General features: G+C 45.1%; 1 protein-coding gene across 4 annotated transcripts in view; it reads left to right on the forward strand.

The window, feature by feature from the left end:
• DCC (DCC netrin 1 receptor) overlaps positions 1–26,498 on the forward strand; it is a 948,093-nt gene that overhangs the window by 138,296 nt on the left and 783,299 nt on the right. Inside the window, exon 2 of one of the 4 annotated variants that reach the window (XM_082241768.1) lies at positions 1,822–1,866. The exons of the other annotated variants lie outside the window; for them this stretch is intronic. Coding sequence (XP_082097894.1) covers positions 1,822–1,866 — 45 coding nt within the window. The remainder of the gene's footprint in view (positions 1–1,821; positions 1,867–26,498) is intronic. 4 annotated transcript variants of the gene reach the window in all.

Below are 26,498 nucleotides of genomic sequence, written 5' to 3' on the forward strand. Positions count from 1 at the left end.
GATCCTGATCAGAATCTGGCCCCTGGAGCCAAAAAGGTTCCTCAGCCTTGTTTTAGGAAGAGGGTCCTGGAATTTCACTGACAAATTAATTGTCAATGCTGGCTTTTCAAGGAAAACTCCACAGCAATTTTCAGTGAGTGATTCTAGAGGTTTGACATGGTAGATAGTTATTACACAGCCATGATAAGGAGACCTGTAAATGTTTTGGGCTTCTTCTTTTTTCTTTTCTTTTCTTTTTTCTTTTTGCCCTTCTTCTTCAAAGTTGAGTTATAGTGTTGACATTTAGTATTTCAGTTCATCTGCCAGCTCCCTCGTCTGTACAGAACAGCCAGGCAATAAATTAAAGTAGACTTTTTCTACACTAAATTTTTCTTCAGAATGGGAAAGATTTTTCTTCCCTTAAAAAAATGAAATGAATTAGCAGAGTTAGCTTGACAGGAGTCAAAGCGGCAGTCTTTGTGCAGAGCTAAAGGTTGTCATTTCAGTTGTTTACAACGAAGTGGTACGCACTGATACTTAGTGGGGAAGTGTTTTTCTGTTTCATTTTTGACACTTCACGAGTTCTTATGTGTTATTTAAAAAATGCATTTGAGTTAGATACCGTAGGTCTGATGATACCAGTGTTTGTCACTATTGGTAATGATGGTTATCACAACAAATAAACTGGGAACTGGAAATCTTTTGGAATACAGAGCAACATGCGATTCCCACAATAGCCAGCCAGAGCTTGAGTACTACTATTATGAGAGAGAGATTTTACTCTTTATCTACCATCTCCACGCCATGAATAATTGTATCCACCTCTATCATCCCCACCCTCCCCTTATTTGCTAGTTGCTTGGAGGCTTCAAATCATGCAGGGAGGGAAGAAGGGTAGATGGAATTAATGTATTTAGTTACTGCTTTTGTGTTTGGGTTCTGCTTGCCAGTTTCCTACAGACGTCTTGTTGGCCACTGTGAGACCGGAATGTAGATTATATGGGCCCTTGGCCTCATCTAACAGATTCTTCATAGGTCCTTTTGTTCTCACCTTTTTCTAAACTCAAAACCCTCAAATGTTGTAACCTCACATATACAATTTCTCCCTCTCTCCCTGCCTCCCTGTCTTGTATCTCCCTCTCCCTTTCTTGATTTCAGAGTAGCAAACACAAGGTTATCCAATTTTATGCTCTCAAAAGCTTTGTGAGTTAGGTTACGCTGAGCGATAGGAACTATGCTCAAGGGATCCTTTCTGCTGGTAAAGCTGCACATTGGTTTCCATCGATAATGGAGGCCATCATGGTACTCAGGCATCATGGCATCATCTGGGGACATTCATTCTCAGTTTCCCATTGTGAAGGACTGTTTCCTGGACCCAGGATCCACTCATATCCATTTTGTTTCAAGCCTGGATCAATGCATGCTAGGCCTATCACATCCTAGAGCAGGGGTTTTTCAGACGGGGGGGGGGGGCACAGTTCTTTCTGGGTCCACATGCCAGGGGTGGGTGGGGGCCAGAGGACAAAGTAGGTGGGGCAATAAATGTGAATTCTACCTTTGTACAGTAAGGTAGTTTTTTCACACCCACACATCCTGCTCCATCCAGACAAGCAAGAAGCATTATCAGAGTTCAAAGGGACATTCTGGCAAGGGCAGTGTGTGCTTTCCTTCAGCATTTCAATCCTCAGGTAACTTGGTTAGATTCCTTGACTATCTGAATCAAGCGGGAATCTGCAAATTTAAAATTTAGATTGTTATGCATCTGAATCTTTCCATTTTGATTTAAACAGCTACTTAGGCGTGTTTTGACTCTCCCTCCCCAATTTTTATTTGCCACTACAGGTGGAATTTGGTGGTTGACAGCTCAAGCACATTCCAAACTTCTCTGTGAGTTTCTTTCCTCTCCCCCCCTCCTCACACAGACCCTCCCCTGGCAGATGAACCTGGTGCTTAATAGGAAACAAAAGTTCAAGTTGGGTCAAGTCCCTCAACAGAAAACTGAATTTATTTTCTGACACAACGAGATTAGTGGATACTTCACAAATCCCCAGTCCACCCTCTCCATCCTTTCACTCTAATGAGTTTAGAATGTGATAATGATGCCGTGAGAATTCATATGAGTTCTGATGGGGGACGAAGAATTTCCAAACTCGGCCTGCAAATGAGGTCTGTGCCATAAACTGCAGCCATCCATCAAACGGAAGGTGCCTGCGCCTCATAAAAGGCTGTTTAGGCAGAGTCAATCAAACGGACATTAGTAGAGCCTGGTGGTATTAGGCTTGTCCTTCAGAGGCATGGGAAGAAAGGGAGAACAGGACTGCGGCACTCTAAATGAGATACATTTATTCATAGCCTCAGACTTTCTGAAAATTTTGGATGAAGCACAAAGAGGGCATGCCATGCAAAACATTAATGGTATTTGCAATAGGACATAGGCAAAATGATATCTATGTACTGGGAAGGATGATGGCATTTGCTATGCATGCAGAAGGTCCTCAGCATCTCCTTGTAGGGCAGGGAGGGATCCCCGAATGAAACCCCAAAGAGTCCCTCCCAGTCAGTGCAGACAAGATTGAGCAAGATGGGTCATTTGGTCTGAGTCGGTTCCAGACAGCTTCCTATGTTCCTAAGTCTTAATGGATGGGGCATCGCTCTGTGGTAGAGCATCTGCCCAGGTTCAAGACCCACCATCTCCAGGAAGGGCTTGAGAAGGCATCAGCCTGAAATGCTGGAGGGCAATTGCCATTCAGTGTAGACAATATTGAGCTTGAGGATAATCAGCAAACAGAAAGAGGAGGAATACCAAGAAGACTGGGTGAAATTTAAAGACTATTTAGCTAAATATTGTAATATAAGATAATTGAGAAGGTTCTTGAAAGTCCTAAACAGGCCTAGGATAACAATAAGAATGTGGTATAGCAATATGGATTTAAGACAATAAGAAAAGAGTTGAATATAGTTAATTGAAGGAACTATGTTTGGGGGAACTGTTACAAGGTGATATAACGAAATTCAGTTAGGGGAATTTGAGGAAGTCACTTAACAATGGAATTTAAAATGAATATAAGAAGGAATATGTGTTTTTTATTTTTTAGTATTATAATGTGTTTTGTTTTGTGTGTTTTATATGTTATATTTGTTATAAATGTGGAAAACTAATAAAAAAACTTTTTTTTTGGGGGGGGGAATATTGAGCTTGAGGAACGCAAGCTGCTGCTGCTGTTGTTCATCCATCTCAGGAGACAATGGAGTCATGAGCCTTTGGGGGTGAATCCAAACTGTTGGAAGGTTACAGCACCTACTGTAGCTGTAGAGACCGATATGGGAGTGGCATGTTTTGTTGCAGCTGGGGCAGATGAAGCAATTCAGTTTTGCTGTTACAGGTCCACAATGGCGTTTCTTCTTTCTGCATTCCATCTCTGGTCACTGCTGTGGATACACAACCAGACTGCCTGTCTCCTGGCACTATGATCATCTGGAAGGGATTCCCACACAGCGGGGTAGATGTTGCCAGCCTTCATGTCACATCTGACACATCCTTTGTCCCTATATTCTTACCTAATAGCGGTCAGTTGCTCATGGCTCTTAAAAGACAGCCGTGTCGAAACCACAAGGCATGGGCCTCTGCCATTTGCAGAAATGTAGGTTAAACCACAGAGCCTAGGACTTGTCGATCAGAAGGTTGGCGGTTCAAATCCCCACAACGGGGTGAGCTCCTGTTGCTTGGTCCCAGCTCCTGCCAACCTAGCAGTTCAAAAGCACGACAAAGTGCAAGTAGATAAATAGGTACCTCTCTAGCGGGAAGGTAAACAGCATTTCTGTGCACTGCTCTGGTTCTCCAGAAGTGGCTTAGTCATGCTGGCCACATGACCCGGAAGCTGTACGCCGGCTCCCTCAACCAATAAAGTGAGATGAGTGCTGCAACCCCAGAGTTGGCCATGAATGGACCTAATGGTCAGGGGTCCCTTTACCTTTACTACCTTTTCAGTATGCACTTGAATCTCTCTGGTATGTACTTTATGGCTTCAAAATGTGATAAGCCAACCCTGCAGTGTTTGGGGACACCCCTTCTCATTCTGCTGAGGTTGTGGGGTGAAGCTGGACCTCTGCCCCAAAGCCCTGTCCTATGACATAACTAGCTGCAGTGTGAGGTTTGGGGAGACACTGGCTGTGAAGTCCTCTGGGCCACACCTGCACCATCCTGGTGCTGTAACACCCCCACCCCACCCCAGAGCCCACTTCAGTGAGCAAGCGAGCAAGAAGCATCAGTGAGGTTGGGTGAAAACAACTGGCCACCTAGCACTGGAAGGGAATGTTTTGGAAAACCGGGGCCAGAAGCATTATAGGCAAATGAAAATGGGAGTCGCAACTCTACATTTTCCAGGCCAATTTGAGTCTTGCAGCTTTTCAGTGGGGTAGATGGTGCTTATCACAGGAAAGGTTTTGTGTATTTCTGGCATAGACACCTCAGTACAGTCGTACCTCAGGTTACATACGCTTCAGGTTACATACACTTCAGGTTACAGACTCCGCTAACCCAGAAATAGTACCTCAGGTTAATAACTTTGCTTCGGGATGAGAACAGAAATCGTGCAGCAGCGGCGTGGCAGCAGCGGGAGGCCCCGTTAGCTAAAGTGGTGCTTCAGGTTAAGAACAGACCTCCGGAATGAATTAAGTACTTAACCCGAGGTACCACTGTATGTAGGGACACGGGTGGCTCTGTGGGTTAAACCACAGAGCCTAGGACTTGCCGATCAGAAGATCGGCGGTTCGAATCCCCGCGATGGGGTGAGCTCCCATTGCTCGGTCCCTTCTCCTGCCGACCTAGCAGTTTGAAAGCACGTCAAAGTGCAAGTAGATAAATAGGTACCTCTCCAGCGGGAAGGTAAACGGTGTTTCCGTGCACTGCTCTGGTCCGGCAGAAGTGGCTTAGTCATGCTGGCCACATGACCCGGAAGCTGTACGCCGGCTCCCTTGGCCTATAAAACGAGATGAGCACGGCAACCCCAGAGTCGGGCATGACTGGACCTAATGGTCAGGGGTCCCTTTACCTTTACCACTGTATGTGGCTCTCTGAACCAGTCTTTCTGAATTCTAAATTTGCAGGGTTGAGTGTGTGCATCGCTTTCCAACCTGGAGACAGGCAAATGGTAACATTTCTGTTGTATCAGCCTCACATGAAACTGCATTTGCTCCCAAATTGCAAGAGTAGTTGAGCCAGAGGAGAAGTGGGGGGGGGGAGCGGGTGACGGGAGAATATGGTGTCTTTTCAGAATTTTGCCGGATGATTGCTAAACAACCCCAGTGGCGTTTCTTTCCTTTAAATTACAGCACAAGAAGATTAAAGGTCCCTATGAAAGAGACATCTTTCTCCCCCTACCCCTCATGTTTAATGTATTTTCCTTGTGGTTGGAGATTGGACCGACTGAAATATGTTTATTAGCCCCATGAGAGTAAAGGTTAAAAGGCTTGTTTCTCATTCAAATGTTGTCGGGACTCTCGGATTTAATTTTCACAATGCAATAAAACTGAGATTTGCTTTTCTCTCCCTCCCCTCCTTTTTAAAACCTTTTCTTTGCACAGGGAATGTCAGTTTTGCTGCCAAAGAATCATCTAGCATCTGTTTTGGGGTGCCCAATCTTTCTCCTGTGCAGTCGATGTTTTAAAATAAATAAAAGGAAGGAAATCCTCTTTGATTGCTTTGCTTGATCTCGAGGCTAAATGGGAATCTAAATGCAGGGGCAAATGAACAATAAGAGTTTTACTGGCCAGCTGCCCAGAAGCCCCCATCCATCCGAGATTGGCTCTCTCTTTCTTGATATTTTCTTCTTTGTCATATAAGATAGCTAGAGGTGAGTGGGTTTCAGAGACACTGCAAGGAACTTACGGTATACAGCAAAGGCATAATACTGCATAGGAACAAATGGAAATTCAGGCTGGTGAGAAAATTCAGAGAATGGGTGGCTGTGGTCTCATCATTTTGTGGTATGTCCTAATCCTTGTAAACCAGATGTAGATAAACTGTGGCCTTCTGCTCTTTCTGGTCCTTGGGCCATACTGCCCCTACTTCATTCCCTCCTTGGGTGTGTTTTTTTGCGCCTTGCCGGAATGTCTCCTTGAACCCTAATCGTGCATCTTGCTGCTTCTACTTCTGCTCATTATTATTATTTAACAAATTTATAGACCCACTTCATAGAATAACACAACTGAAGTGGTGTGCAAGACTGAAAAAAGAACAGAAACACAAGTTCTCAAAACAATAAGATCATTTCAACCAACTCTGAAAACAATAAAACCATCTTTATAAATTAAAAAAACAAACAATAAAGGACTATAAAACAATGTCCTTGGATATACAATTGCTCCATAAATCGCAGGGTCACATCTCAGTGAATGCCTTGTTAAAGAAAAAAAAGATGTGTTCAGTAAGCACTTAAACATCATGACATGACATGCCTGCCTAATTTCAGCTGGTGAATTTGGTGTGTGTATCCGAGTATTTTGATGACTGAAGGTGTGTCCACATGTTTCAAGATGTGGGGCACTTAAAGAGTGGGGGCAGTTAAAAAAGGAGAATGGATCTTAACTCAGACCAGCAGAGCATAACATTCACATAATATTCCTCAAGTGGGTTTGGATCACCTGATTACCAAGGGCAACATAGATGAGTTCCTCAACAACAGTGCATGGGTTGGCTACCTGGAGTCAACATCCACCTTGCCACCGGTGGTAGATCTGAGAGCCCCACCATCTCTACTGTGGCCCACCAATACCTAGGACAGCAACTGGCACAGCATCTGGCTGAGCAGGCTGAACAATGGGCATTATGTGCATTTTAATGAATTGAATAGAGTGAAATACCATGAGCACATGGAGATAGTGTGTATGAACTTAGCAGTGCTTGGCTTGTTTTTTTAAAGTTGCTATTTTGTTAATATTGTTAATATTGTTTTATAGATGCCGTATTGATTTATGAATCACATAATGTGACTTTTGCTCTCATTGAGATTTTGCTCTAATTGTGATGTTTAGCTTAATTTATTTAGTTGTTGTTTTGTTAAAAGTGTTTCATAGCTTGTAATTGTTTAACTGATTATTTGTTCATTATTTTATATGATTTATGCTGTACTTATGATGCTCCATTGAGCTTGATTGTGTTATTTTTATTTATGGTTTGTAAGCGTCTTTGGGATCCATTTGAAAGAAAAGCAGCATGGAAATTCAATCAATCAATCAATCAATCAATCAATCCCACTTTATGATGTAGCCACTTCTGACTGACTTTCATCCTCACCTGCAGAATGCCTGGGAAGTTATGGCATTTGGTAGACCACATTCTTCCCAATCCTTCCAACAACCCTGGGACTTAGGCTACTTGTTGTTGCATTGTTCTAAACCACTGAGCCTCTTGGGCTTGCCAATCAGAAGGTCAGCATTTCAAATCCCTGCAACGGGGTGAGCTCCCGTTGCTCTGTCCCAGCTCCTGCCAACCTAGCAGTTCGAAAGCACACCAGTGCAAGTAGATAAATAGGTACTGCTGCGGCGGGAAGGTAAACGGTGTTCCCATGCGCTCTGGTTTCCATCACAGTGTTCCGTTGCGCCAGAAGCGGTTGAGTCATGCTGGCCACATGACCCGGAAAGCTGTCTGTGGACAAATGCCAGCTCCTTCAGCCTGAAAGTGAGATGAGCGCCACAACCCGATAGTCGCCTTTGACTGGACTTAACCGTCATGGGGCCCTTCTCAGGCATTTGGAAGTGGGAAGGAATAGCAGGTACTCGGGGCATTCTGGGTGGCCAAAAAGCAGGAAGATTTTGCAACTTTAGAAGCTACCACCTTCAGTTGCACATTTCGCAAAATTCTCTCCGCAGTTGCCTCCACACAAAGCCTGCAAACTTTCGGCTGAGCACCAAATATTCCATCTGTGTGGTGGAATGCCCAACCTCTGACTGTACTGTCAAAATACCGTTCTGGGCCGATCTCAGGGATTGCAGCTGCACAAAGGTTGAAGACAGCCTCTTAGGAATGCAGGGCCCAAGCTGTTAGGCTGAGAAAGAGGCCTTTCAAGCCCCCATCAAAGCTTTTCGAGTGTGAATCCCCCTACCCCCCCAGCTAATCAGCTGTTAAGGGAATATAAGTGTCTTGACAAGGGCACAGGGTACGAAAACTGTAGATTGCCGCGAATATGACAATGTGCTTCACATTTTCCCTCTGATGACATAAAGCAACATGTTCTTTCCGCGCAGCCAAGCTGGTGGGAAGAAAGGAGGGCGGCAGGAGAAACCCAAGACAACAAAACAACCTCTAATGCATTTCTGATTGCGCCTGTGATGGAATAATACACATGGCATATGTCAGCCCTTCCGATGCCATCATTTGTAACACCTGGCCCAAAATAGCATCCTTTTATAGTAATAGACACATTATTAAATGCATCCTGCTTATAAAGGCACCAGGGTGACTGACAGATCCAGACACCAACATGCCAGCATAAGTCAGGAAGGGTCCCGCTAATAAACCCTTGATTTACTTCTCTTATAGCTACCAAGAAAGTATGTTAGATTTTGATGCCTGCAACAGTCTCTGCGCAAATGAAGCTGCCTTCTAGTGAGTCTTGCTGAGCCCCAGCTGTTCGGCGCAGCATTAGTGGGGAAACCTCGGGGCCACATTCTCTTCTGGGAAAGCTTCCAGGGGCCACATGCGCATGGCAGGAGAGGCAGAGGCAGAAGTGGGTGCAAATTTTACCTTAGTACTTGCAGGCTAGCTTTGGCACACACTGACACATTCCCCTCCACCTTCTATTCAGGCAAGTAAGAGGCATGATCAGTGTTTAAAGACACATTCCAGCCAGGCAAAAACACTTCAGGAGGGTGTGAAGCAGTACCTATAAGGGGTGTGGCCTGGATAGAGGGGTGTGGCTGTGGAGGTGTCAACAATTCATATTAGTATTTTTGTGTGTGGTCAAGTCTGCCTCTTTCTTCATTCCTGTAGAGTTAACTCCATCGTGCTTTTTGCAACACAGAAAGCATTTGTAAGATCTCGATCTTTTACCGCGGCAGCACCTACCACTTCGGAACTGCCTATTGATACTCCTTCCCTGTCCTCTGTTCAGCACCTGCTTAAAACATTCTTGGTTTGGCGAGCAAACCCAGATGTTTAGAAAGTTGTGCGAGTTTCCGTCTGTTTTTAGTCTATAGCTATTTTAACTTGAGAAAGTTTTAAATTATTGTTGTTAATTGTTCTTATTGATAATTTGATAGTTTTATCTTTTTTCTGTCAATTGCTTTGAGGTTTGTTTGTTTGTTTTTTACAATCAAGCCATATTTAAATGTTAGGAAATAATGAATAAACAAATCCCCGTTTCTTCCTCCCCTTTGCTTTCGGACCCTGCACCAGATACTGGCTTTGTGATGAACTCTACTCAGCTTGATTTGGAGCTGGCTTCGTATTTTTCAGGAGTTTTCTCTTCAGAAAGAGCTTTCCAGTAGTAATCCCCCCTGCCCCACCCAGGTTGGCACATTATATCAGCCAAGAAGCACTGAGAACATCAGGATGCCCAGACCTGCAGGCTGTTGGCAATGATGGTGGCTGACACTGCACCTTCTCCTCACCTCACCCAAATAACTCAGCTCCAGCTGCAGCTTTATTGGGAGCCTTCCTGCCTCCCTGCTGACCTCAGTTGCATTGCTTTTCAGGAGAGCACTGGGATGACTGGACCTGCAGGGAGTTGCTGAATGTGGCAGCTGGTGACGCCTGAGCTCCCGGGGTGCTCTCCTTGCAAACAGCAAAGCCCTTTCTAACAAGCTTGGCTCCCAGGGACGGCTGGAATAGTAATTGTCAAATGTACAAAGGAGCAGAATAAGGGCGGCGCGCATACAAAGGCCACATTCACGCCATACCTTTAAAAGCACTATGGCACCACAGAGGGTGGCGCTGTGGGTTAAACCACAGAGCCTAGGGCTTGCCGGTCAGAATGTCGGCGGTTCAAATCCCCACAACGGGGTGAGCTCCCATTGCTCAGTCCCTGCTCCCGCCAGCCTAGCAGTTCGAAAGCACAAAGTGCAAGAAGATAAATAGGTACCACTCTGGCGGGAAGGTAAATGGTGTTTCCGTGCACTGCTCTGGTTCGCCAGAAGCGGCTTAGTCATGCTGTCCACATGACCCAGAAGCTGTACACCAGATGAGCGCCACAACCCCAGAGTCGTCCGTGACTGGACCTAATGGTCAGGGGTCCCTTTACCCTTTACCACTTTAAATGGTTGTGGTTTTCCCCAAATAATTCTGGGAGCTGTAGTTGGTTAAGTGAGTCATTAGCTGTAGTTGGTGCTGAGAGTATAAACAGATAACTAAATAAAACAAGCAAATAAACCATCCCCAGTGGGGTTTAACAATCAGACCCTTTTCATAGGGAACTCTGGGAATTGTAGGAAGAGAAATAGGGGTCTCCTAAGTACTCTCAGCATCCTTCACAAGCTACATTTCCCAGGATTCTTTGCGGGGGAAGCAAATGGGGTATCATAATGCTTTAGATGTATGTTGTGAATGCAGCCTAATGTTTACTCAGGAAAGTAATGAATATGACTAACTTAGGTCCATTCAATTCAATAGGTCTGCTTTGAGTAAAACGTAGCTGAGTAACACTCTTGAGTATTCAGCCTACCTTTGACGTACACCCTGTAGTGTGAAATATGGATGGGGGAGGAATTGGATTCAGTCAGTATTTAAATGTTAACCATCCCCCTCAGTTGGCACTTTCTGAAACAATCCAAGAACTGATAAACATTTGAATTTTTTGAATTCTGCAGTCCAGCCAAATAATGTGTCCAAAAATGCCTATGCTAAGTTGAGGTGTGCATAAAAATGTGTTTGTTAGTGGAAATAACATACAAAAAAATGTATTATATAAGGGAATGTTGCATATTGAGAGAAGTCCCAATGTATGGATGAGTTTAAAATACTGATGAACCTTTTTAAAATAATAATAATCATCACAAACTGATGTGGAAACGCGGAGAAAGAGAACAATGGAAAGTGATAAGATTTACCCATCCCTCTTTTGAAATATCCTTTGTGCTGCTTTCATTTGCCAGTGGAGGGAAAGTCACTAACTAAATGGGTAACAACCTAGGGACCAAATGCACACCACCTTCGGTTCTGGGATGGAAGAAAGGTGGGGAGAACACTAACACTGCTACTGCTAATAAATATTTAAACTGAATCATAAATTGGATTAAAATGTCACAATTCCAGCAATGTTTCTTAAGTCCCAGCGATGTCTGCGACAGAGATTTAGGTATTTGCTTAACGCTTCAAAAGGCTTCAAATGCCATTACATGTGCCTACATTGTACCCATTGTTACTTTTTCTTAAGATGCTGTAACAGGGGTGGGAAACCTTTTTTCAGTCCAATGACCACATTCCCCCACCCAGCATTGGTTGGGGCCAGATGTCAAAAGAGACAGTGCATCAGATGGGACAGTTAATCTTGTAAAGGAGGTTGCTTTCCAGCTGCGCAAAAGTTGGAGTTTTCTACACACACACACGCACACACACACACACACACACACACACTGCAATTGCACCATCCTTCTTCCAGGCAAGGAAGAGTTCAAGGATGCATTCCAGCTGCCCAATTATCCCATTTTAAGTAGGATGTCCTGGATTGAAAGAACCTGCCCTGGCTTCTGATCCTAATCCCAGGTGCCCTGTGTTGGCTCCCATGCTCCGGTTGTGTTAGAGCACGGGACCCAAAGACGGTGTGTGGTTTTTGTGTGGTTTTTTTGTTCCATGCAAATCAATTGGTTCCCACCAGAACACAGGATCAAAAAAATGGAAGTGAAACCTACCTCGCCCCTGTCGCTACTCTTCTCACACCTTCTTCCCTTCTGGCACTTCTGGCTTCCAGAAGTACTTTTGCAGTGCTGGTGGAGGTGGCAGGTGAAGGTTGGGGGGAGGGGAGAGCAATGTGAGCGAATGAGCATAGAGATGGGGGAGGGAGTGCTGAGATTTGGTGGGTGAACAAAGGAGTCTGGAGATAGGGCAAGCAGGTTGCACCGAATTTGGGTGGGTGGGTGAACTAAGCAGCATGGAGATGGTGTGGTCAGGATGGAGTGGTGTGTGTGTGTGTCCTGTGTGTGTGAACTGGGTAGAGGAGAAATGGTGGAGATTGCCTCCACAACCTGACCCTTCCAGGGAGGAGGAAGAGGAAGACAGTATAGATTTACAATAGGGGTTTGAGGGAGGTAGCAGCTCAGAGGCAGATGCGGGGGGAAAGCTGGGAAACCATGGGACAGCCGGAACAACACCTGGCTGACACATTGTCATTAGAAAGCATTCCAGACCCTCTATCTCCCAGAACCCGGTGAGGGACGAGGGTGTGTGCGGAGATCCACTCGGGACAATGCCATTATCCTAGAGTCTGGCTTCTATAGTCTCTCTCTGTAAAGACTGAAATAAAAATGGACAGTAAGAAACTTTTCCTTGTCTTTATACTTTCCTGGGCAACCAGCTGGGAGCCATTGACAGCATCCTGACACTCACTTTGCCCTCCTGGAATGTTGGAACATATGCAGCCAGGGATAAGCACACAAGAAGGGTCCATGTGACATGGTGTGGCATGGGGAGAGTCTCATGTGTCCAACAGTGAGGCCTGGAGGGCCACATTTGCACCCAAAAGGTCTGAGGTTCTCGATTGCACTGTACAATGCAGGAAACTGTTTCTCTCTTATTTTGTTCTTCTGTGTCGATTCCTGGCCAAGCGAGACAAACTGATGCAAGATGGATGCAGCCAGATTTCTCTTCCTCCCCGCACCCCGTCCTTCCACTGGACCTGACTTTCCTGTTCAGATGTGTAATTTCCAGGCTGTGTGTTTTTGTCATAAGTCCAAATGAGTTTCAAAGCAGCTGTGAGAAATCCAACCTGAATGAGGAACTCCACCGAGTGTGCTGCTAAATAAGGCTGCTGTTGATTATACGATGAGACCCAGCTTCCTGCCAGCATAAAAGGTGCTGCATTTCTCATTTCCATTAATATTGCAACCTGCTACCACCTGTCACTGCAGAATTTAGATTAGGCTTTGTTGTTCATCTGGGCAGTAATATGAAAGAGTAATCCCTGCAAGACGTTACAATGGAGAGGAACGGGAGAGGGATGTCTAGATCAGAGGCAACCAACCTCTGCTCCCTTAAGGATCACTCTGTTCTCCCAATAGTACTGGAAGTATGTGTTGTCCCAGAAAATGGCCAGGCTCCATCTTGATAGTCAAGGCTTGACAGCCAAGCATTATGGAATACATTATCTCAGATTTGAAGTGCAAAATCCAAAAGATGGCCAGGGTATTAAATGGGTGGGATCCATAGTGGCCCTTACACTTATGTAAGTGAAGGTATCTGCTCACAGAAGAGGAGGGAAGGGATTTTTACCAGCTTCCCCTCTCCCATGCTTTAATTTCCTGTTCCCCCATCAGCTCCAGAGAATCAAGGGATTTAGACCTTCCTGAGAAGGGTGGGCAGTTAGAAGAAGAGGTTCAAGTGGAAATTGGCAAGAATTTCCTCTCTTTCTCCTCCTCCTCCTCAAGTGGATCCCTCCAGTGGAGCACAAGACAGTGAGAACACCAACTGGATTCTCCCCAGTATCTCTAGAATAACAGTTTATTGTGGGGGGATTTCTGCAGCAGAGAAGGCATGATTCAAAGAAAGAGTTAAAGGCTTGCTCCTGAATATATTTAATATTTAGGAGTTTTTAAAGCTGAACTGCAATGACCAATGGGAAAGATGCTACCAGTTTGAAGGAGAAACTTGGGGGGGGGAGGTGTTTAAATTCTTCCTTGCACCATTTTCATAACCAAATACCACCGCCAGGGAATATTTGCACCAGTATTCCCCCCCCCCAGGTGTCCAATGACAACTGTATGTGTGAAAAAATATGTGTGAGGAAGAGTTTTAACACCTATCCTATTCTGCTTCTCATTTATTCGTTCCAGGGCATTCTGGGGTGGGATGCCAGCCCTCATAGACACCATTTTGTTGAAGGAAGCCACTCCCCTCCCCAGTGCCACAGAAGCATACAATGCCCAGGAAGTTGCGGGTGAATTAAATGGTGGCCCTTCAGGACCAGCTGCAGGAGCGAGCACTGCTGCTGGACAGAGGCAAGCCATTCCCTTCCAAATGGTACCAATCCATACACATTTGTCCCTCCGAAGGTTTGTTTTGGAACAAATGAAAATAGAATCCACATGTTCTCCTTTCTGAAACAAACCCATGCACTAGAATCCATACACTTAGGAATATAGGAAACTGCCTTATATATTTATAAATAAGACTATTGATCCACCTGGCTCAGTACTGCCTACAAGGACCGACAGTGTCTCTTCAGGGTTTTGGAGCGTGGGACCTCACAGTCCTACCTGGAGATGCTAGAGACTGAACTAGGACCTTCTGCCTGAAAGCAGATGGTCTACCACAGAATTGTAGCCCTTCCCCTACCACAGAGATTTGGGGTAAAGCTGTTAGAATTCCTGCTCCATGATTGCAGTCATGGGATTTTTGTCTATCACATGACCGTGTATGTTTTGACTCCACAAAGTGGGAAGTGACGGAGACAGGATGTTTGTGTTACTGTGTTCCGTGAAGTGGGACTAATGTCCTTTGTTCTTTTTCTCTTTGCTGTCTGATGCTAGAGAGAGAGGGAGCCATATTGCAGTGCTCCATGTGTGTTTATATGTAAATAAAGTAGATTAGCCAAAATGCTGAGTTGCTGAGGTCTGTTATGCAAGCTGCAAAGACTCTGCGGATCCCTAAGTGTGCCGATGTCTGTTGGCATCGGTCGCTGTGATGTTTGGGCAGAAGAAAGCTTTTGAAGCTCCTGAACGATCGACCAGGAGGGGGAGAACATGCCAGTCAGGCATGTATCTCAGCCAGGGTCCTACTCAAGTGTAGGACGAGCTCCTGACAAAAGCCACATCCTACACAGGTGTCTCTGTGTGTTTATGTGCAGGGCCAGATTAAGATATTTTGCTGCCCAAGGAAAAGAGCAAGATGGTGCTGTTGCCACCACCAATCTAGGCATGGAGACCTTAGGCCACTGCCCCACTGTCCTCAATGTCAGGGTTGCCCTGTTTTTATGCAGCAAACCCAAGTTAGGTGAAGTGTATACCAAGGCTTGCAAGATTTCCGAATGTCAAAGGACAGAGGTGGAATTTCTTCTTGGAGAGTGGAGAGTGTGAAAAGGTGGCTGCCCTCTTTGTTAAATGATTCAGGGCTACAGAGAAGCATGCGTAATTAATAAAGCAAGGCCATAACAATCCATCTTGCTGCAGCGAGCTCTTACACCCCAGCCATTAACGGAGATAAGCCTTTCCCTTTCCAACTGAGCCCATTGTCATGAAAAGGGCGGAAGCTGGACATTGATGGAGAGATGAATTGCCTCTCTGTGCTCGATGGCTCAGAGTCATCATTAAACCTCCACAGATCAATTATGTCTCCCCTTAGTTTATTAATGACACTCTTATCTAGTTTTAATTCCAGGGCACTAATATTTAAGGAAGATGTTCCACTGAATATAATAGGCCATTGGAAAGACACAGCTTGAGTCGTTTTTGCCAATTATTCCCCAAGAGGTTTATATAGCAGAAGATATTAGATAAGGCCACCAGTCCTTTGTTAGGCTGATCTGTTAACAAGAAACTTCCATCCCTCAGTTCTTTGCCCGTATGCCTCTGTGCAATGGCAGACACGTATGTTGGGTAAATCAATTTCTTCTACTTTTGAAGAGAGTATAATTTGGAGGTTGTATTTCTCTCACTCTACATTTCTGTGTCTTAACTGTCCAAGCCAGGACACTGGCATCAGGCACAGGAACCACATCCTGCAAATCTCCTTTATTACTATACCAGCATTTGGCCCTTAAGGCTGCAGATGAAATTTTGGGAAATGTCTAGACAATGTGTGATGCCATTACAAAAGATAAAGGCCGTGCAGATTGTTTTCCAGTGGTCAAGCAGTGGGTGGACAACCATATACTCTGCCATGTTGCAGTCTTTGCATCCCAGAGATGCATGTTGAGCAAAGGAGAGAAGGGAAGCAAGGACCAGCCTATCGGTTCTGCTTTGACTAGCAACTTTTGGTTCCTTCTCTCCTTAAACTGCAACTTCCCCATATTAACTGGTAATTTAGTGCATGGTTTGTTTTTTCACCCTCCACCTCACAATTTGATTTTTTTCCTTTTGTGCCATGCTTTTAAGGCTGTTAGCGTGAGAGCAGGGACTGTTTCTGTACTACACCGGGAGTCTTTTTCAGCTGAAGATTTCTGCAAAAGTGCATGTGTATTCTACCCCCTCCTCCACAAGAATTTTACAAATGGGTAAATTACAAGTTATTTCACTTACTAACATAAGAGCACATCTTTCACTGCTACCTGTCACCTTTCCTTTGTAAGAGGTTCCTGGGTTGCTGTTGAACAGATGCTCAGGAAACTGTTGAAAAGAAAATCTTTCCCCATCACATCCTTAAGAACAGACTTACTCCTCCTTCCTTCCTTTGTTAATCTTCAATAATCACCTGAAAACCCTGTTGATGTATCCAGGACACTTGTCTGTGGTTCCAAACATGCAATTCTCATTCTAAAAAGATGAAAACCATGAACGTCCATTGCATTCCTAGTGAAAGTGAGTCGGTGATCAATGGCCACAGTTTAAGAGTCACCAATATAATTAATCAAGTTGTTGTGTGACAGTCCTAAAATAGATTACTGGTTTCTGGACTGTCTTCAAAGGCAGCCCCACAAAGCATATATTATGGTAGTCTATTCTCTCTCTCTCTCAATCTCCTCTCTCACTCTTTCTCTCTGCTTGCAACAGGTGTGAGAACTGGAGTGTCCAAAATGCCAGACAGACTCCCGAAGGAGCTCGGAAATTCTCTAGGCACTTCCTAGCCCTTCATGTTGTAATTCTGTGTAATGGTTCCCCGCCGTGTTCATGCTACGCCAAACTCTCGTGACTTCAAAAATACCACAGTCACAAATGAACAGGAGGACTGCTTAGTTCTTAAGATGTGTAACTCTTTTGCCTGAGCTTAGTTTTGATGTCATTCCAAATGATATCCCCCCCAAGCAGTGGGTGATCTGAGCCAATTAGAATCTGCACAGTTGGTAGCCACTTTAAAAGCTTACTGTATGGCTCCTGTATGGCTCCTGGGTATCATCCGCATCCTGTGACTATTTGAGGAGATGCTTGACTGAGCCTTCAAGCAGCACCTGAGCACAAGAGCATTCTTCCTTCTAGCACTTTCCAGCAACTGGTATTCAGAAGCATTACTGCCCCCGGTGGTGGAGGCAGGGCACAACCATCATGGCTAGTAGCTATGGCCCATGGGGGAAGGCAAAGAGATGGATCCAGTCTACTGACTGGATCCAGTTCCTTACCCCTAAGATTTAGCTGAAAATACTGACAAAAATGTGTAGTATTTAAATATTTTTGATATTTAAGTACTTTTGCGATATTTTTTTTTTAAAATGGAATGGACTTACTATTGAATACTTAAAGAATGGACACAGAATGGAAACAAGTCAGATCAGGCACACTGTCTTCAGAGATTACTGGTTTGGAAAACCAAGAGTTCAGGTAAACTGAGCCACAATTTACCTACAGATCTCACCAATGCAGAGCTTTACAGGAGTTAAATTAGCACATTGCATTGTCTTGTCGTCATAATCCCTCCCTCCTCAGTGCAGACCATGAACCAGGCCGTCAAGTTTGATATGGGATTGTTTCCCCCCCCCCCAGCTCCAGCCCCAAGAAGTAGTTGAGTGTTACGAATTAATACAGAAAGGCTCAGCAAAAAAGGTTTAATTATGCAGAATCGAATGCGATAGGTTGAAAGCTTTGCACTCCCTCAGTGGAGTTCACTGCAAAAACAGTAAATAAGTCAACCTTGGTTCCCTGCTTCAATTGGCAGCTGATAAATGAACATAATTCACTGTCATAATTCCATGCTCAGTAATATGTTTTAGGGGATCTGTATATTTCCTTTTATGCCAAGGGACTCTTGATTGGTATGAATGCATTTGCCCGGAAACAAAACTGGTGTAACACCACTGATTCAGGACAGAACATAAGATGAGCCTTCTGGATCAGACCAGTGGCCCATCTAGTCCAGGATCCTGTGCTCACATGATGCTCTTGCAATGCCTACAAGCTGATCATGAGCGCAATAGCACAATTTTCTCCCGCAATTCCCAGCAACTGGTTTTCAGCTGCCTCTCATAGTGGAGTGTCAGGGACTGGCCGAATGAGGAACAGTGATGGGAGCTGCCTGCCCAGGGAGGGCACAGAATATGACAGCTTAGATCCTGGATCCTGGTGGTGGGACACTGAGGAGCAGTCTGGAGAAAGGACCAGCTGGAGGTGCCAGAAGCAGGGGGTTTGAGTGACTGAGGGGTGTCAGGAGAAAGAGGGCCTTCTTGGACAGGGCTGGAGGCTGAGAGTCACAGTGTGAGCGCAGATTCAGATAGAGAGGAGTAAAAAATTGTCCCTGCTCCACAGCAGCAGGACAGTCCCAGTCTTGCTGGCTCTCCTCCCACTCGAGGAGAGTCCTGCATGTTGCTGAGCAAATGTGTGACATTATCAGGGTTCAAGGACACATTTCAGCCTGGCAAAAGTGTTCAAGGTGCACCTAGAGAGGGGTGTGGCCTGGAGATTGGGGGAAGTGGCTGGAGAAAGGGTGTGGCCTCCTGAGAGCCAGTTAGAGAGGACTGCAAGGACATATTCACCCCCAAGCCTTTGGGTTCCTCACAACAGAGTGACAGCTGCCATATGGGAAGTTGGTTTCTACCCAAAACCACATTCCAGGTGGAGATAGGCTGTGAGGTTTTGGAGGAGTTCCAGACTTCCATTCACCTGAGGGGATTACAGCTTAGAGTTTGGAATCTCCTGTGTTAGAAGAAGCTGGTGCCTTTATAATGGCAGAGCGTGTTCCATGCATCACCAAGCCCTCAAGGTACTTTTGAAGGATAGTATTACTAGAGCTGAAGCTTTGAAGGTGGCGGGAAGGTGAAGAGAAAAGCAGCTTGTTGAAGTTTCAGCATCTTTATTGTTTCTAGATTGAATTCTGGTCCATTAAGCAGAGGCTTTTAATTGGGTAATGCAATTTCAGAAATACTGTGAATAATAAGTTCATTACATCTATTAGCCGGCAGATGATTACAAAGAAAGAAAAGGAGAGGGGAGAGAGAAAGAAAGAAAGGAGATAGTAAATGAGAACCCTTTTGTTGCCTTAAACACCTTCTCCCTACTCCACCACCTAATCAATCTTTAATCACAATGATCTTTCCCTGAATCCTGGGTTCCTGCAATGAGAAACAAATACGACAATTGTCAGGTGAGAAGCTAAACGGTGAAAGGAATATTCGTGTATTGATTACATTAATGTGGTGTTGTGGAAAGCAACAAATGATCTACACCCCTGCAGCTATGATGCAAGTGACTGCTGACGGGGCCACCAACCCAATGTGGGTATTGTATTGAATTCTGCAGAGATTTGAAGAGAGAGATAGGAGAAGTGCTGATCTGTAGGCAGCCTTTGGGGAAGAGCCAGGAGTGCTAAGAACATAAGAACAGCCTGGAGGATCAGGCCAGTAGCCCATGCAGTCCAGTATCCCGTTGTTACAGTGACCAAGCAGATGTTGTCAGGGCTGGTTCAACTTGCAGGTCAGCATGGAGACTCAGAGATGAGCAGTAAAGTTGATTGTGTATTCTGTTTCCTTCAATAAAGAGAGATACAAGAATGGTCCTGGTATGGCAGTTGCCAGAACTGATAATCTGGGCCTCCCATTTTCCCCTGTCTCTTCCCCAGCTGGCTGTTTTCGCAGCAGCCTTAAAGTCCACTGGGGAGAGCCCTCGCCCCGCTCTATGTGCTCTTTGCTCTGCTACGTACAAAGCTCTCCATGCCCTTGGAGACAAGGGAGGAGGGGAGCTAAACACAGCAGGACTGGCAAGCTCCTGTGAATCTGTTGCAGGCTCAGCCAGTGTGGTGTAGTGGTTAAGAGCAGTAGACTCGTAATCTGGTGAACCGGGTTCACGTCTCCGCTCCTCCACCTGCAGCTGCTGGGTGACCTTGGGCCAGTCACACTTCTCTGAAGTCTCTCAGCTCCACTCACCTCACAGAGTGTTTGTTGTGGGGGAGGAAGGGAAAGGAGAATGTTAGCCGCTTTGAGACTCCTTTGGGTAGTGATAAAGCGGGATATCAAATCCAAACTCCTCCTCCTCCCCTTCTTCTTCTTCTTCTTCTTCTTCTTCTTCTTCTTCTTCTTCTTCTTCCCCCACTTCTACCTATCCTACGTCTCCAGGGCTTTCTGCCTCTTCTTCCTCTCTCTCACTCAAGCTTGTTCAGCATCCAGCCAATCTTCACCCCCTTCCTCCTCTGACTGGTCTTCATTGACCGACCATCACTCCCCTGGCTCTGAGCCTTCCTCTTCTGAGGTTTCTCTAGGGGGTTCTCCAGCTGGAATCTCCCACCACTCCTCATCATCCAGCCAGTCCTTGACAGATGTGTATGGGAAACCCACAAGCAGGACCCAATCACAAGATCCTTCTGTGACTTGCAGCAATTGATATTCGGGAGTATTCCTGCCTCCAGCTGTGAAGGCAGAACATAGATATCATTGCTCATAGCCCTTGATAGCTATATCCTCCTTTTCTCTATCCACTTGGCTTATGCCATGCACAATTTTTTTAATTTCTGTCACGTGAAGGCCGAATACACACAATTTCGCAGAGGCATTTTCCCAAGTACAGTGCATTCAATGTCCGTCCGTCCCCCCCACTAACACGTGCCTTTTAGGGACACTTTACCCCAGCATGTGCATTTTTGTACATGTTACTCAGCTGCAGAACTGCGCTGCGAATTCTGGAGAAGTGCACATTTTGAAGGATGTCTGTGTATTGTTTTGGAAAGTGAATTAGGTCGATTCACCTTTGTGTGAACTGAACTGAATTTCTCACCCATCCCTGTTCCACAGACCTAGCCACTTGACTATGATCTATGATTCCAGATAACTGATGACCAATTTAAATTGCACCGGCCCCAATACAGTATAGAGATTTGGGGGACTCCACAGCTTACCTCCACCCATTGAAAGATCTGGGGGCAGAAACAAGGAATACGCAGAAAGGAAAACCATTTGTCTGTACTCTGCAGGGGAGTCTGGGAGAAGCTGTGGTAGCCAACCACTTTCCTCCCATTCTTTTTCCAATCAATGGGATATGCCGCTTTGTAGAACTTAAGCATTTGCTTCTGCAATCAGCCCCTTGCAGCCACTAATTACGCCTGTGATTTTGAACTGCCCCGTGTGAAAAACCAGCTTTGTGCCTAAGGAACTGTATTTTTAGATGCAATACGAAAACCTATTTGAAGTCAGACATTGGCTCCTGATGCAAGAGGGAGGACCGAGGGTGGACAAAGGTTATAAAGAGGGCAGATGTCCTGAGATGGGGGAGCCAATGTCATCTGGGCATCTTGGGAGGCTGCCTGTTTTCTGGTGCTTTTTACATTGCCCTGCTTGCTGGATTGCGCAATAATTGTCCTAACTGCACCTATGTGTTCCCCTCTTGTCTACACTGGGACAGAAGGAGCAGTGTGTGAATTAACTGCAAGCAGAGCACCATTATCTGTGCTACATATTTGCCCACTCTCCATCCTGCAAGGACCAATTGGTTAAGCCACTTTTGATTTAGTTTACAGGATGCAGAGGGGTGGGGACCAAGAAAAATTAACTGCCATTTCATCTTGCCCCATGTTACAATACAAATGCTCTAATTTATATCAAGGGCAAAATCTGAGGTATATATATGACTCAGTTCCCACACCTCCACACCTTTGAAGGAAATATACAGCCTAAACAAGAGATGTTACAGAGCTAGAAATTTAATGGCTACTTTGGCTATATTTTCTAGCAACCTGAGGTTTACATGAAGAGCATAAATTTCTCATTCGGAAAATGAATAATTGTGCAGGCAAAGCTTAGTACTTTGAAGTCAAGTGAGACAGAGTTAAGCAAATGTGTAACTCTCCCATTGAAATCCAGAGGACTTTAAACTGCTTAATTTTGGCTGGATCATGTTTATTTTTTTGAATTGTATAATCTTCTTAATCCAACCCAGAAACCCAAAAGTTCTTGAATTTTCCAGAATGCATATCAATATGCAAAATGGTGTTCAATCACTTGTGTTATTTGCTTAATATGCATCGTCTTGAACCAGCCAAAGTTAAGCATTCTTAATTCCCACTAATTTTACACTCGTGTGTTTCCTTAACTCCTGTGCAGCACAATCCTGGATGTGTTTACCCAGGAGTAAATCACACTGATTTTCAGTGGGCCTTACTCCCATTTAGGATTCATCAGACTCCGGCCTTAATTAACACTTTTATTAACTTGCAGACTATATTATTTCATGGTTTAAGATAGAATTTGAGGGGGTGGGGAGCCAGCAGGGTTCTTCCTTCTCCTCCCTTTTGAAAAAACCTAATTGCACAACACAAAGGAATGTTCTTAAGCCTGCTGCAAAATGGGTTGATTTTTCTTAATTTCAGCAAAGCCACACGCTAAATCCCTGCCGATTACTCCCTGCGCGCTTTTATAATTCATGCCCCGCAGGCAGGAGGGCCCCTGAGCCACAGCGGTGGGTAAAATAAATTACTAGGATTCTCAGCTGTCTGCAGGGAAGGCTCAACGCTCTTCTGCAGGGGACGGAAGAGTCTCTTGTGTCGCTCTGCGGAGCTGAGGGGCCTCTCTTGCTTGGGAATAGACATCTGCCACTAAATCATCTGGTCACCAAGTTCTCTCCTCGTGGTTCCTTGCAGCAAAAAAGGCCCGGACTCCAGGTGCGTGCCAGAACTCCTCACCAAGGCCTCTGCGGCACAGTTGTTAAGACACAATGGGCGCGTCTCATCTCTGTGTGAACCCATCGCCTCCCTCCTTTCTTTCTTTTTTTTAAGCTGTCCCCAAAGAGTCTCAGCTTGACAATAGCCACCCCGAGGAAGCACCATCCCCCTTTATGTTTATGTTGCCAAAAGAAGCCGCATCTGTTTAAGGTCTAGCGCTTGAAGTGGCTCTATTCAGACCCGCACGGCGGCGCTTGTTCTTTTTTTAATTGCTCCTTCCATTGTCTGGGAAGAGTGTGACACATTTGCGTCCTGAAAGGAAATCAAATGAAGTTAGTCCTTGTTTAGCAAATATTGTCTAGTGCCACTTCTCATGAGTTTTGTTCCTCTCTGCCTCCTCCACCTCCCCCCACCTATTCCCCAGCACTCTTTGTCCCTTTGACACTTCTCCAATTTATAATTAAGTGCGTAAGGGCGGTGGTGACACACATTGTCAAAGCACTTCGGTTAAACTGATACCTCCTGACTCCGACTCAAAGCTCCCTGGCCTGATTATGATCCCAGTTCAATATGAAAGGGTTGTGTTAAAACCTGTTCCGTCGCAGACATTCTGTTCCCTGTTGCAGCACAGAGAATGCAGATGCCCAAACAGTCGCTGTTTACCAGGAAGAGTCCATTCTGTGGGTCCCAGTTTTATGATTATGAATGGAAGACAAAGAAGGATTTCATTGAGGACAAGAAGTTGGTGTTTGCAATGTCTTCCCAAGGCAGGAGTCCATATTTCACAGATAGCACACTTCCCCAGAAATGGTCCATGGTTTATATAGATTCTACTTGGGATTCTACATTGGTTGTTGTTTTCCCCCCTGAGGAAAAGAATTAAGTTTTAACTGTTTAACTGGGATGTTGTAATCAGGATAATCACTTGCTTCATATACCCCACACGAGAGAATGAATGTAGCCATTCATCAGTCAATAATCCATACAAAACAAACATATCAGAGATCCTTCTCCAATTAATAATATTATTCCATTGCTCAAAACCCCTGGACCATGATTGCTTCCCATCCGTTCCAGCTATGTGTTAATACAAGGACATTGCCCTTAATTTGCACTGTTTCTCGGAGCGATGATAGTTCTGGTAACAACTCTAATTGCGGGCAAAACTCCTATTGATTTTGAGAGCGTTTTGGGCAGTGTAAGATGCCTGAATTCACACAACAATTTTCAACACCCCCCCCGAGAAACATTTCTTTTGTTGTTCTTTTTTCCTTGCCACTTGGCACATAATTCATGTTTCAGAGGTGTCAGATTTCTGTGAGGTTTGCTACAGAGGGTGCTCTTAAATGATAAAGCAGAATTAATTGTGGGTTGTTTGGATATTAGCAAGGATGACATCATGGCAATGTTTTAATAGCACAGGTGGGCAACCTGCAGCCAGGGGTCACTGGTGGTCCTCCCATCTATTTCAATACAGCCCCCTAAACCAGAGAGAGAGAGGGAAAACAGAGAGAGAGAATATAAGTCAATGAATCGATGATGGGTGACTGAATGGGAGGGAGGGATGATGTTGTTGGTTTGTATGTGTTTGTGAACAGGTGTGCATGTGAGAAGAGGGAGGGGGAGAATTAATGCATGGATGGAGGATGGAGCAATGGAACAATGAAAGGGAGAAAAGGAGAGAGAGGTGGCGTATTGTTATCTTTTTTGCTTTGGTCCTTCTCATTGCCATTGGTCTGTGGCTCCCCCAAGGAGATGTGGTCTTCAACCTTGATCTGCTTCCCCATCCTCTTGTTTTATAGGGTGGGATGAAGGTTTGCAGAATTGGTGGCTTATTCCAGCTTGGGGACATACGATAGGCTGCCAACAACTCTGGACCACCCCCCCCCAAAGAAGCTCAACAACTCAGGAAAATTTCCCCCCATTTTCTTAATTTTGCATCCCCAAAAATAGGGGGCGTCTTATACACGGGGGCGTATTATACACAGAAAAATATGGTGTGTGTGTGTATGTATGTTTCATTCTCTTGAGCCCAAGAGAGTGTCTTCTTGCTTCCAAAAGTCCTTTGAAGCAGTCTATAAATTATCAGTCCACTGTCTGTCATCACCAACTCCTCCAGGCAGCACATTTCATTTCATAGGTTTTCCTCCCCCCCGCCCAAATACAATTTATTCTTTGTGAAATACATTTTCTAACCAACAAAGTACAACACATCCTTCACCACACCTGAGGGCACCAGGTTGGCTTGGAGGGTACAGGGTAGGTTCTGACATCTTGCTGCCCCGACACCTTCCAACTGACATGGCTGCTTCACTCTTCCTAATGGTAGAACCGGCCCTGCCAAATGATATAGCTACCAATTTGCAACCTGTGATGTGGAAGAAGCACAATTCAAAGTGTTGGTGCTGACCTTTAAAGCCCTAAACGGCCTCGGTCCAGTATATCTGAAGGAGCGTCTCCACCCCCATCATTCTGCCCGGACACTGAGGTCCAGCGCCAAGGGCCTTCTGGTGGTTCCCTAGCTGTGAGAAGTGAGGTTACAGGGAACCAGGCAGAGGGCCTTCTCGGTAGTGGCACCCTCCCTATGGAACGCCCTCCCACCAGATGTCAAAGAGAACAACTACTACCAGACTTTTAGAAGACATCTGAAGGCAGCCCTTTTTAGGGAAGCTTTTAATGTTTGATGTATTACAGTATTTTAATTTTTTTTGGAAGCCGCCCAGAGTGGCTGGGGAAGCCCAGCCAGATGGGCGGGGTATAAATAAAGAAATAATAATAATAATAATTAAGCACAGTTGCTCAGTGGTAGACCTCATGTAGATGGTCTTAGGATCTATCCGCTTCATCTCCAGGTAGGACTGGGAAAGAGCTCTGTCTGAAATTCTGGAGAGCTTCTGTCAGTTAGTGTAGTAGGTAATGCTAAAACAGGTAGACCAATGTTTCAGCTCGGCATAAAGTAGTTTCCTAAGAGGCACTACTTAGCAGTTTCCATGTGCAGGTGCAGACGCTGAATTGGGCCTAAGGGGAATAAAAGTCTTGAGACTGTTTTTCTTCTCCCGCGCTGCCTCTATTCAGCTCTGAGCCTCTACTGTACTCACAGGATGCAATAGAACAGTTTTATCTGACGACTTAATGTCATTACAACCTTTGGAAATGATGCTGAGATCTTTTTAGGATTAAGCCTATTGAACCTCTGGGAGGCCTGACAGCTGGGAGCTGGAAGCCTTATTCTTGCAGAGACAATTTAAGCAGGGGGTAAAACATCACTGCAACTTTTCCTAGTTAAACTCTAATAGGCTTGGGAAGAGGGGATAATAAAAACAGTTAATGTGAGGCTGGCTCAGAAGTTGAAAATGGGGGAGAAAAGAAGTGTGTGGGGGGAGGGGGACAAGAGAAATTTACAACCGGGAATCATCACAGATCTAGGCAGCAAAGTTAGCCAACTTTTGCCCCAGCCCTTTCCAAAAAATAGGTTTTAATTGACCGTTCTCATTTGTTGATTTCAGGCCTGTCAGAAGCATTGGTTGAGGTCTTCCATCTTGTGACAGTAATGAATTTTAATGGCACACCACACAGCCTTTTGACACTGAACTCTGAGATGGGCTACGCTTGCTAAAGGGTTCCACATCTCTGACTTGGGAGCTGT

The sequence above is a fragment of the Podarcis vaucheri genome, assembly GCF_965113315.1.
Source record: "Podarcis vaucheri genome assembly, chromosome: 11".
Taxonomy (NCBI): domain Eukaryota; kingdom Metazoa; phylum Chordata; class Lepidosauria; order Squamata; family Lacertidae; genus Podarcis; species Podarcis vaucheri.